Consider the following 13,121-nt stretch of genomic DNA (forward strand, 5'->3'; position numbering starts at 1 on the left):
TCTATTTGGGTAAGTGAGCTAAATGAAACGATGGCCTCAATCATATAAATGCATGAATACACAAAATAATGGACATAAAGAATCAAACAAATCAAAGATCACAATCATAGAAAGAGAATAATACACATAAGAAGGAAAATAAGTGGTTATAAGATGTAACCACGTCATTAGACTCAAATCTCACAAGCTTGTGTTCTTAGCTCAAAAACCATGTTCCAAAATAAATTCTTTCAAGCAAGTTCAACAAAAATATTTTCAAATTGGTAGGTTGCCCTAAAAACAGTTTCTTGGAAAAGAAATCATCACCCTAACCAAGTAGTCCTAATATAAAAAGAAGTGACAAAATATGTACAAATTCTAACTAGCATGCAACCTAATATGCAATGCAACCACTAACTAACATTGGTGTTGAAAAAGAAAATTGTTACCAATGGAGATCGGTCGGACGACCTCCCCACACTTGAAGATCGCACCGTCCTCGGTGCATGCAAAGAAGAGCAATATGGATGGGTTGCTACAATTGATGAGCTTCTTCAAAGGGTTGTGCGGGTGGACTTGTTTGTTGTCCCATTTAAAATCTTTTCCTTTTCTCCCTTCTTGGTGGCCAACCTAAAAGGAAAGAAAAAAAAAGAAAAATTAAGCCTACAATAAAGATAGCAAAGCAAGAGAACATAGGTCGGGGCTAATGCCAAATAAGAGTAAGGTTCTCATCCACATGGTAGCTACAACATGTGAGTGAGAAAACAATGTAAGCTAATGCATATCATTAAGCTTGATGCAAGAGTAAAGTCAAAGCATGAAGAGCATATTGAGCATCAAGTTCAAATAAGAAAAAAAGTGGATCATGAAAAATAATATGAGCTCATATCAATGCACAAGGGATACAAGAGTCATACAAGATGAAGCATTGATTTAAAAATTTCATCACCCATCAATATCAAACAAGTCAAGTGATACCAAAATAATGCAAGAAATTCTCAACAATTGAGTAAGAGAATTCAACACCATTATTAAAATAAAAAACTCAAAAAAAATAAAGTAAAAACAGGCTATAAAAACAAAATGAAAATGTAAAGAATAAAAGTAGGCAAATGCAATAGACAAAAGAAAATGGAAGATGGGAAATTTTTTTTTTACCGGCGCGGACGCGTCATGCACGCTCACGCGCCGATAAGCAGATTGGCCGAAGGGCGCGTACGAGCCAGGTGCACGCACGCGTGGGTTAGGTTGGGCGCAGGGCACAGTGTCAGCCCAGGGTTGGCCCAACTCTCTGGAAAATGTATCAGGAGGGCAGGTGGCGCTATCGACGCGCGCGCGCACAGCGTGCGTACGCACGCATTGCGAAATTAGCATGATGGACGCGTACGCGCCAGGTGCGCGTACGCGTGGGTTGGTTTGTGCCTTAGGCCCAATATTCACACAGTGCATGCCTAACTCTCGGGTTTTTGGCTGGGGAATGGAATTTTTGCATCCACGCGTACACGCCATGTACGCGTGCGCGCTGATGGGCGAAAATGCTTGGGTCATGCGTACGCGCCAGGTGCGCGCACGCATGGGTTGGTGCCTTATTTTTCAAAAATTTTCCAAGTTCTTGCACCAAACCAAGCCTTCCAAACCTCCAAACAGCTACCAAAATACCCTAAAATCTTATTTAACATACCAAACTACCAAATAAACTCAACAAACTAAACACAACATGAAATTAAACTAATTCTATTAAAATGTACAAAAGGAGAAATGAAAAGAATTTACCATGGTAGGGTGTCTCCCACCTAGCACTTTTGTTTATTGTCCTTAAGTTGGACTTATAGGGAGCTCCTCTCAAGGTGGCTTGTGCTTGAAGCTATCCTTGAACATCCACCAATGCTTGGTTCTCCATTGTGCCCCAAGATTCCTTATTTGTTGCACCAAGTGTTGATGGAGTTCTTCACAAGCTTGGGGCTCCCAAAATTGATTCTCCTTGTGCGATCCAGGATCCCACACTTTATTTTCACACCCGCCTTGAAGTTGATCATTATTGGTCCATTCGGGTGGCAAGCAAGATGAATTCTCAATAAAGTGACCAACAATCCTCCTAGACCCATGCACTCTAGTTCTACACCAAGTCTTGCAATCAAACTTTGAACATGCAACTATAATGAACCTAGAATAATGTTTCCAACCACTAGCCATCTCCCTTTTACTCTTAAAGCCACAAATATGTCTAAGTTGACCATCCATCTCAAGCAAACCATATTCAAGGGGAATAATAAAGCTTAAGTATAAGAAATTTACCCACTTGAATGAAAGAATGGATGGTGATGGCTTGGGGAGAGGTATTCCCAATGTCCTTGCAAGCTCTACTCCCTTATATTCTTCCTTGATTGCCTCCACCTCTTCACAAACTTCTTCATTTTCAATCCTTTGTTCATCATTTTCATCTAACTCTTCTCCATCACTCAAATCATAAATGGGAGGTTGAGAAAAATCTACCTCCACATTGCTTTCCATCTTTTTAGAAGAAGGTTCTTCAAATTCAAAGGATTCACCACCAAGAAGAATGGATGCATGGTCTTCATCACCAAGGAAACTCAATTCTTGCTTCATTCCCTCCAAGTCTTCATATGGAATATGCCTTGGAGGTTGTGCACATTCGTCCTCAACATCAAATTCACTCTTCTTGGAGAAGTTCTCTTCAACTCTAGGTTTCCAAGGAGGTTCCGCATCTCCTAAGTCTTCAACCACTTCTTCCTCTTCTTCAATGATCATAGGCTTCTCCAATTGCTCTAATACAAAATAACATCCCTCATTTTCCACCAGAGTTTTTAATCTCTCCTTATGCTTTTCAATTAATTCTCCACATGTGACCATGGGAGTGCTTTGAGTGCTCAAGCATTGGGAGGCTAAAGTGCTTACTACCTTGGTCAAGGTAGCCACAAATTCTAGTGTCTCCCTTTGCATTTCTCCTTACCCTTGAAGTATAAGGCCAAGGATTTCATCCATTGAGGATTGGGATGGGTAAGAGGGTTCATTGTCTTGGAGAAAGGGTTCATAATAGGAAGGTGGTTCTTCTTGGTAAAGTGGTGGTGTATATTGAGGTGGTTCTTGGGAGTAGTAATCTTGGAATGGTGGTTCCATATATGGCTCATGTGGTTCAAAAGGTGGTTGGTATGGTGGATATGGATCAAGTTCATATGGGGGTGTTTAGTGAAAATAGGCTTGTGAGTGTGGTTGAGGTTCATGTTGAGGATATGACTCATATGGTGGTGGTTCTTGAAAGTCACAAGGAGATTCACCATAGCCATTGGATTGGTATGCATCATAGAATAGATCTTCTTCATAGTGCATTGGTGGAGGTTGTTGCCATGAAGATTGATCATATGCATATGGCTCCTCCCACCTTTGATTGTCCCATCTTTGATACACATTCTCATTGTAGCTCCCATTTCCTACAACATAGTTAGAACCAAACTCATAGTCAAAGTGAGAATTCATAGTGAAAAGAGAAAATAAGAAACAAAAGCTAATGAAACAAAGTCTTAAAACTAGCAAAAACTAACAAGCAATCCAAAAATAAAGCTATTCACAATATTCACATATATAGAATAACCAATAACAAGGCACACAATTGCAATTCCCCGGAAACGGCGCCATTTTGATGAATTGGGTTTCTTGACGGTTTAGAATTCACAAATGAATTCTCGTTGCAAGTATAGTTTCTAACCCAATCAATAATCCTTTCATACAAAAATTTGTTTGTCATAAGTACAAACCCCTAAAATCTATAAACCGAAGTATTTAAACCTCGGGTCGTTCTCCCTAGGAATTGCAATAAAGTATCTTGTTATTGGTTATGAGGTATGTTTTGGGGTTTTTTGGGATAAGAGACATGAAATGTAAATAGCAATGAAAATAAACTAACAACTAAAAAGGTATTGGCAAAGGTTGGTGGTCAAGGATCTCTATCCTTATCACTAACCACAACATGAGAATTGGTAAGGATCAATCCCACTAAGTCATCCCCTAACTAATAGTAGAGGAAAGTCAAGTGAGCTATATCAATCCAAGTCCATAAGTCCTAGTTCTCCACCAAATCAATTAGTGAGATCTAGAGTTAATGGCTCCCAATCGTCAATCACTTGGACATTAGCAACTCAAGAGTTCCTAAGTTACCTTCCCAAGCCAAGAGCATAAAATTCTACTCTAAAATCCAACCAAGAATTTTATCAAACACTTGGAAGGCATAAAAGAAAAGCATAGTAAAATTGCAAGGAAAGTAAATTTACACTACTCAATTGCAAGGAATTAAACAACAACAAATCAAATGAACAATAAAGGAACATGAAAACATAAATTGCATTAAAAAGAAAAGGAAAGAACAAAAGTGCATCAACATAAAAGTAGAGAATTACAAGAATTAAATGCTAAACTAGAGAGAAGAGATGTAGAAAAATAAGAACTACAAAAGAAAAAGTAAATCAAAGCATGAAATTAACCTAGATTTAAGAATTCCTAATCTAGATCTAACCTACTCCTAATTCTAGAGAGAAGAGAGAGCTTTTCTATCTAGAAACTAACTAAAGCATGATAAAACTAAAATAAAACTCACTAACTAACTAGATGTCTCATCCCTCTTCAATTCTTGGGTTAAATAGCATCAGAAATGAGTTGGATTGGGCCCAAAATGCCTTAGAATTCGCTGGCCACGAGTTGCATTAAGTGAATCATGTGCAACCATTGGCGCGTACGCGTACCATGCGCGTGTGCACCTTTAAACGCGATGTAACTATAGCAGATCTTATGTCATTTCAAAGCCCCAGATGTTAGCTTTCCAACGCAACTGGAATCGCATCATTTGGACCTCTGTAGCTCAAGTTATGGTCAATTAAGTACGAAGAGGTCGGCTTGATAACTTTTGCGATTCCTTCATTTCTTCATGAGTTCTCCATTTTTACATGCTTTTCCTTCATTCCCTTGATCCAATCTTTGCCTCCTAAATCTAAAATCACTTAACAAACATATCAAGGCATCTAATGGAATCAAGGTGAATTAGAAATTGCAAATGGGGTTTATCACTCACACCTTGGCATTTCTAAAATTGCAAAATCAACTAACTAATCACTGGCCATCTAACCCGCCCAAACAGATTGCAGAGATAATTAGAAATGAGAAGTTAGGCTTACCTTTCCATCATCAGTGGCGCCATGTCTGAGACAGTTCAGCGACGGGTTTCACAGTCGTCTCTAATGTTGCCTCCTGTTTTCTACTCAAGCTCATAGCAGAGTTGCAGCTTCCTGCTCTGGATCGTCCACACTCTGGATTGTTATGCATCTCGTACCGTGATTTTACTCCTCGAAGCAGATCCATAGTTTTTATTTGGTCTCATAATTTAGCGTCAATTGTGTTTCCTTATAGTAGTATGGTTACAGGGGAGGGAAAGCAATTCAATCGAGTAGTTAGGGAGCTAGTATTAGGAGTTGTGTTTCTTATTCTAGGCTTGGGTCTTAGTTTAGTTTGGTTATCCAACCCGTCAAAAAAAATGTTAGACTGCTTAATCAGTTGGCAAAATCCTGGAAAGTTAGAGTTCTGCATATTCTCAAGGGAGGCAACACCTATGCCGACTGGATGGCTAAGCATAGTTTGAACAAACCATTTGGATATAGTTTCATTGATAAACCTGAGCTAAATTTAGAAATTCTCATGGAGCAAGATTGGAGGGTCTCCAGACCCACTAGTCAAATTAATTAGTTTTCTTTTTTGTGTTGGGCTTAGGCCCTGATGGTAATCAGTGACTAAGAATGGGGGGTTGAATCTTAACCCCTTTTTGCTGAATATTAATTTCTGATTTTTCAAAGGAACTTCAGGAGATTTGTCTACTTTTGTCTCGTGCTGTGTTGAGAGACACTTTTGTTTTGTCTCGTGCTGAGTTGAGAGACACTTTTGTTTTTGTCTCCTGGTTAACAGAAACAGAGAAAGGAGTAGAGAAGAAGAATTGACACCAGATATATCCTGGTTCAGCCACTAGGTGCAATGTGGCCTACATCCAGTCTCTATCACAACAATGATGGAATTTCACTATCTCTTTTTCAGGATTACAAACACCAATTTCTCCCTAAGAACTACCCATTCTTATCTGGGACAAATCCAGATTCTAACCACAATCTAAACTTGACTTGGACTCAAACCAAGCTTTCAACAGCAAAGTGCTAAACCAACTTGCAAGGGAATCCCCACAGGATCATGAAACACAACAGATAGATGTACAAAGAAACTCTGAGACATCTCTGGCTTTTTCTCTAATTTGATCACTTTCTTTTTCTTCTCACTGGCTTTTTCTTACAAACCTCACCATGTTTGTCTTTTTCACCATGAGACTCAGACAGACAAATACTAAGGAAAAGAAAACAAAATGAACACCATTGAAGGAGAAGAACTCAGGAAGCTCGGGTAGCTATGAGAACTCTGTGCTTTCACTTTCTCTCCTTGATCTCAACCTTTGGCCGTTCACCCTTAATATAGAAGGGGAAGCTTCCAAAGTTGAAACTCTAACCCAGCACCTTCTTCTCCTCATCACTCTCACCCTTTTTCTTCAAGCTTCTTCCATCTTGGCCATTGATCTTGACTTTGGCCCCAAGAATGGATTCTGATCGTTGATATGGTTTTGACCCAAGATAGCTTCTTGCCTTCTATTTTTGCTTCTTCCTACGTGTAGCATAGCGGCTATCTTTTTTCTTTGATGAACAAAAATGGAACTAAATTTTTTCAACTTAGATTTGCTTTTTCGTCAAGGCAAATTATTTCTTTTCTTGGCATCAAAATCTTGAAGTCATCTTCCAAAATATTTCCTTCTAAAGCAAAGATCTTTAATAGCCTTTCTATTTCATAGCCTTTTTTCTTCTGATAGCTTTTTCTATCTTCTTCTCTGATGGATTGACATGACCGAAAGCAAGAGAGAGGAGAGAGAAGAGAGAAGCTTTCAATGCACAATAAACTCAATTTAATTTTGAGTTTCGGTTACTAAGGAATGCATTTAACCAAATTGAATTTTGAATGCCAATCACAAGGGAGTAGGTAACTGAACCAAGCCTTGATCCATTTCTTTCTTCTTCTAGTTTAGATCAATAATGATGTTGGACCAAGAGAATGTTGACTTGGACTTTGTATTAGCTTCTTAGCCCAATTGTTTTACTATCCCTTTAAAAATTCAGCCACTTAAAATGAAATAATTTTGCTTAAAGACTAAACAAACTTTAATCACAGTAGACTTGATTCAATTTGGCCCAATCGTAAACTTTCTGCACACTAACAAAAATATTAAATAACCTATTGAAAGCAAATAACAATTTAATAATTTTTTAAATAATATTTTAATAATGTTTGATTATCATTTTAATTAGATTCAAGTTTTTTAAACTCAACAGCCCCATTACATTACCAAAAAAAAAAATTTACTCATTTTAAATAAGTGTAAGTGTTTTGATTTAAACAAAAAAAATGTAAGTGTTTTGATTATTGTTTTATGTATACAATAATTAACAATAAATTCTTAAATAAATTTAGATTCATAATAAATTATTCTTTAATTTATTGAACTATACAGTTAAAAATTAAAAAAAAAAACATTCATTTTTTATTCAAATGAAAAACAAAAAATATTTTTAGTCATTTTAACTTACGCATTAACCTGATACATTTTTCTTTCCTATTAAATTGGGTGTGAAATCTATTATTCTATTTATATATAAGTATAAGCCATAACCCGAAATTATATTTTTGGTAATGTTATGACAACCTTTTTTAATTGTTTTTATTTTAAGTTAAAGTGCCTTCTTATGGAATCACTTGAATCAGAAATATATATGCTGTTGGGTGATCTATAGAACTAGATTGAATATAAGCAGGGATCCAAACTCATTGTTCAACTCATTCAACTGGTCAATTTCAGAGATTGTTTAGCAAGTTCACTTACATGATATATCATATCTCATGTTTCTCAATAGAATTCACTCCGCGCATGTTTTAAACTTGCTTAATTATATATTTTTTAATAACAACTTAAAAAGATTGAACAATAGTACTAGTACAGTACTTTAATGATAATGATTTATTACTGTTCCGACCCAATCCACCAACGATTCGGGTTCGGTTACAAGTCGATGACCTGACGTGACTCCGACTCGATTTAGTAGATGATTTATGTACTACTTCTTTTGTCATGAAGAACCTGGACAGCTAGTAAAAATTTTTAGAAAGGTGGGTTTCGTCACAAAAGGTCCACCCGAATACAGAATATAAATCGGGAGGAACCTACTTCTCTCTAGTCACTCTTTCTAATTTTAATTAGCTGTCTTCTTGTACGAGCTCTGACTTAGATATTGAAATGTTCTTGCAGGTGGTCTCACTGGCCGTCCAATCAACATTGCTGCCAGGCTCCATCCTCCAACTCGTGCTCAGGTCCCGACTCCTCCTTCGCATCTAGGGGTGGCAATATGTACCTTACTCGCGGGTACCCAACCCGACCCCACCCGATTGGGTAGGTTGTCAACCCGATCCGCAGCGGGTAGAGTAGGGTGCGGATAGGGTTTTCGTGCGGATCGGGTAGGGTGCGGGTTGAGTCTCAACCCTATCCGACCAACCCGCACTCTATATATGTTTATGTTATATACTTATATAAAAATATGTTTTAAGTGGATGTTGAATTAAAGACCTCTCACTAAATGCAAAAGATCCTTAACCACTAAAAGAAAATCATTAATTGATAATTTAATATTTTTTTTACATAAAAATCAGTTTTATTTTAAATTATCATCAAGTTATATAATAATGTTGTATATTTTTTGTAACTCGTGGGTAGGGTCGAATATCCGCAGATTAAGAGCAGATAGAGTTAGGGTTGGGATATTCTCAGCCTGCGGATGGAATAGGGTTGAGTTTATATGAAAATCTCAACCCATGAGTAGGGTTAAGATTAGATCAAAATTCTACCCTATTTTACCCATTGTCACCCCCATTCGCATCTGTTGAGGAACCACTTCAACCCGATCCGAGAAGAACCCGAACAAACGAACAATTACCAACATATAAACAAGAAGAAACCTTGGCACTGATAATTGACTCAATATATGAGCAGATATAATGGTAATTCACCGACCACACATCGTATAAACTATAAAGTCGTTGAAAAGCAACATCAATAAACCGACTTAATTAAACATATGTACATGAATGACTCCTATAAGATACCACCCCAAGAAAAAAAAGAAAAAAATATGTGGAACGCGGAACACACACTTTCCATGAACAAGTGCCCCCGTTCTCCCACGTCAAATGATTCTAGAATCTCAAACAAATACTAAAACAAATAAAAAAATAAATAACGGCAAGGGAAAAGCAAAATTAAACACGAGAACGAAAAGAATGATAATCACAAAGACGTTTAGGTCAACAAGGTGGCTTGAGTTGACTTGACATTTGATTGATTCCACATTCGCAGCCAGCCAGCACTATTAACAACACCAACCCATTCAATTTGACCATATATTTTCAATTCTGTGAGTCATCAGTTTCTCAAAACTATGGGAAGAATTATAGCCAAGGCGATTATGAGAAGCAATATGATGGCAATAAAGGTCCACTTGCGGGTGTTCTTCTGGTGCTTTCTAGCAACTTGGAGTTGCTGTACACCACCCCTAACGTACGAATTAGCACGTGCCATGTGGCTCTCAATGTCGTCGAGCTGTTCACCCTGTGTTTGGACCAACACTGACATGTCCAAGAACACCTGGTGAAGCTCGTTCAGGTTCCTCTCTATCTCTTTCACCGCACCGTGCCTCTCCTGAATCTCTTGAATTGTGTTCATCACTGTCGCTCTCCCTTGTTGTTGGATTGCTTTCTGGAGGAAAGTTTCACTCTCACCTGAATCCACCACAATGTTATGCAATTTTGTTTCATAATCATCATAATAAATAATGCACGCAAGATCATAATAATGACCGCATTCTTTGCATTGATGTAGACAAACCCAGAAAAAATTATTGATCATTATAGTATAACTATATTACGTTTGTTACAGTAAATTTCACTAAAATTAATTAACATAAAAAATATAATTTTAATTTTAAATATATTTACACAGTCATCGTATCCACCATATTATAGTCATATTAGAATTCATCTAAATTATACAAGACATTTGGCTTCTAGTTTAATTTTGTCGTGTAACGAAATTTAACTTTACGTGTAGTTAAACTTTTTTAGTAAACTATTCTACGTACTATATAAAAATCAATTTGGGGAATGTGGTACAAAGTACGTGGTTGTTAAAGTGGAAAATGCCAAGGAAAAATGCTGAAGTCTTGTGTGATGGAAGAATAAAAGAGCTTTCTGTATATCTTTTCGTATTTTGTACATCTGATTTTTTTTTTTCATACTAAACTAAATTAGAATTTATATGATATGTAGTTCTATAGTACATCTATCTCCGTCGGGTGAATTTTTAAATTGTTGTCAATTGTGTTATTTTAAGATTTGTACTATTTTAAATGGTGGTGTAAGATATTCCATGTATGCTAAAATGAATTTAACATTTTTTTTCCTTCTTAATTGAAAATAACTAACGGAAACTACTCCTTAGTTATTCCTGCTAGAATTTCTCCGTATTCAGTTAACATGCGAAACTCTAAGGCTCGCGCTTTAATTTGAGTATAACCAAACTTCAAAATCATCAAAGTATTTAAATTTGGATTTGAATTTTCTAAAGTTTGAATTTCATTTTAACAGTAAAATGTGATTTATTCAAGAGTAGAATCCTACTTTACCCTCTAAACTACAAATTTAAAATTTAGAGGATTTAAATTATTTAAATTTAAAATTTCCTAGAATAGTAAGTAGTAACCAGATATCCTTTCATTCCGTGAGGCTTGTTAAAGAATTCAAAGTTTCAAAATACACACATATTAAAACTAACTAAATAAAGTAACACCTAAATCCCAAGCCACCTTAAATCATTTAAAAATCTCATTAGTTATTTGATTATTTCTCTCCTTCTCCTTAATATTATATTCACTTCTGTTTATCTCTTTAGAATAAACTCAAGTAATTTATAATATAATCATAATAATAATTTGATCAGGAGGCATGATTAATCCCAGTAGGCAGTTAAAAAAAAAAAAGAAAATAAGAAAGAGGGGCTAATTACCGGTAGAGATGAGAAGGTCAATGGTTTTGTCATCAGGATTCTCGCCGGTGACGGTGTAGTAGCGACGTTGTACGGTATCTCTATACTCCGACGATATCTGATCTCTGAGTTTGTTGAAACTCTCCATTGACTCCTTGAGGTTCTTTCTCAGTCCATTGACCACAGACGTCCGTGTCCGGTCAGAGGAAGAGCCAGGCCCGCAGCCAGCCACGGACAGACTAGCCTCGTTAGCCCGGTCAAGGGCCTCCAAGCGGGCCTTGAGGACCCTGGCCTTCCTGAGGGCGGTGGTGACATCAGCATCCATACGAGAGCGAAGGTCCTTCACATCCTTTGCGGTGTGAAGAGCCTTGCTCTTCTCGTTGGAGACTCGGAGGCTGTTGTGGATGTTCTCGAGCTCCTTCAGCTCCTGTTTTAGGGACTCAACTTCCTCGAAGAACTTGTTGAGGTTGTTCTCGACGGACGGCGTCGTTTCGGCCATCTCGATGACATGCTGGTTCTTGTCCCGCGGTGGAGAGAGCAAGTCGTTCATCTTTAATTTCTTTCAAGATATTATTCTCTCTCTTGTGTTTGAAAGAAACTTTGAATGGAGATTAAGAGGAAATTAGATGGACTGCGATATTGGGCTCTTTTATTTTTATGGGCTGCCGCTCGCTTCTAATTATATTCATGGAAGACTACGGTACATATTTAAAAAATCGAAAAATTAATTATTTGGGACCAGGTCAAATTCAAACCCATGTACATGATGACTTGAAAGAGGATACAAACTGAAAAAAAAAAGATTATATTATTATAAAAATATTATATATAAATAAAAACTCAATTATTAAATAAATTGTACCTTTAATTGGAAGAGATATAGAGACTGAAATAAACTGAGATTGAGAGATAGATACTGAAATAAGTCTCAATTGTATTTGGTGAAGTAGAAGACAAAGACTAAAATAAGAATGAAATTCTAATTTAATTTGTACAAAAAGTAAAGTTGGAATTAATTAATTGAAATGAGAATATTTTAAGTATAAAATGTTATTAAAGTTTCAGTATCGATCCTTAAAAATTTCAGTCTCCTGTGCCCCTATTTTTTTAAAATACAGAAATACTAAAATTTTGAGACAAATACTAAAATTTTAGTACCACTCTCTAGGCTAATAAACATAGATATTGAGTTACGGTTTTTTAATTTCCGTCCTAATACTTTAAAACAAATGCTACCTTATTCTTTTAGATAACTATTCACACAGCCAACGTAAAAAGTAATTAAATAATTATTTATACTGATGTGACGATACATAATTAAATATACTGTGTACTTTTTTATACTAACAACGCATTAAAATTAAATTTATATTATATATTTATATATAAATATATATTATTTAATTTATTTTTAATATATATTTTATATTTTAATATATATTTTATACGAATAATTAATAGTTTATTTTTTACAGTTTACACGATAAACATGATATTATTATTATGGAATGGACAAATAGTTGATTGGAAAGGTAGTAAAAAGGGGAAATACCTAAGAAGTTTGGTGTGCGGATACGCAGAATAGAACGAAAGGGGAGTGAATGAGGGTAAGGGCTATGATAATTGGTACGCTTCTAGAGGATTATCGTTAAACTTTTCCGGTTACTTGTTAATTACTTTATAGTAGTAGTTAAATCTGTTGCAGTAGTTTGGTCCTCTCCTCTCCTATATATCCTGTGTGTGTACCCGCCAAGGAGGAAGTTTCCTATGTGTCTTTGTTGTTAGCCTCCCATTGGATATTTAATTATTTATTTATCTCAATTTATTTATAATCAATTGCCATCTATAGCAATATTCAGATAAATCATTCAAAAATCTAATCCTTATCAGCGTGCATGTAAGTTAACAACCAAAGATAGCAATTGATTTGAAATCTTGAATCTTATTCATATATGGTGAATTATTA

At 36.1% G+C, this 13,121-nt stretch overlaps 1 protein-coding gene across 1 annotated transcript; it reads right to left on the reverse strand.

The window, feature by feature from the left end:
• Positions 9,113 to 11,833, reverse strand: LOC107624199 (syntaxin-121). The gene is made up of 2 exons (XM_016326682.2): positions 11,177 to 11,833; positions 9,113 to 9,894 (listed from the first exon to the last, which is right to left on the reverse strand). The coding sequence occupies exons 1-2, from the start codon at positions 11,703 to 11,705 to the stop codon at positions 9,539 to 9,541; spliced, it is 885 nt and encodes a 294-aa protein (XP_016182168.1). The 5' UTR covers positions 11,706 to 11,833; the 3' UTR covers positions 9,113 to 9,538.

The sequence above is a fragment of the Arachis ipaensis genome, chromosome B10 (genome assembly GCF_000816755.2).
Source record: "Arachis ipaensis cultivar K30076 chromosome B10, Araip1.1, whole genome shotgun sequence".
In the NCBI taxonomy this organism is placed as follows: Eukaryota; Viridiplantae; Streptophyta; class Magnoliopsida; order Fabales; family Fabaceae; genus Arachis; species Arachis ipaensis.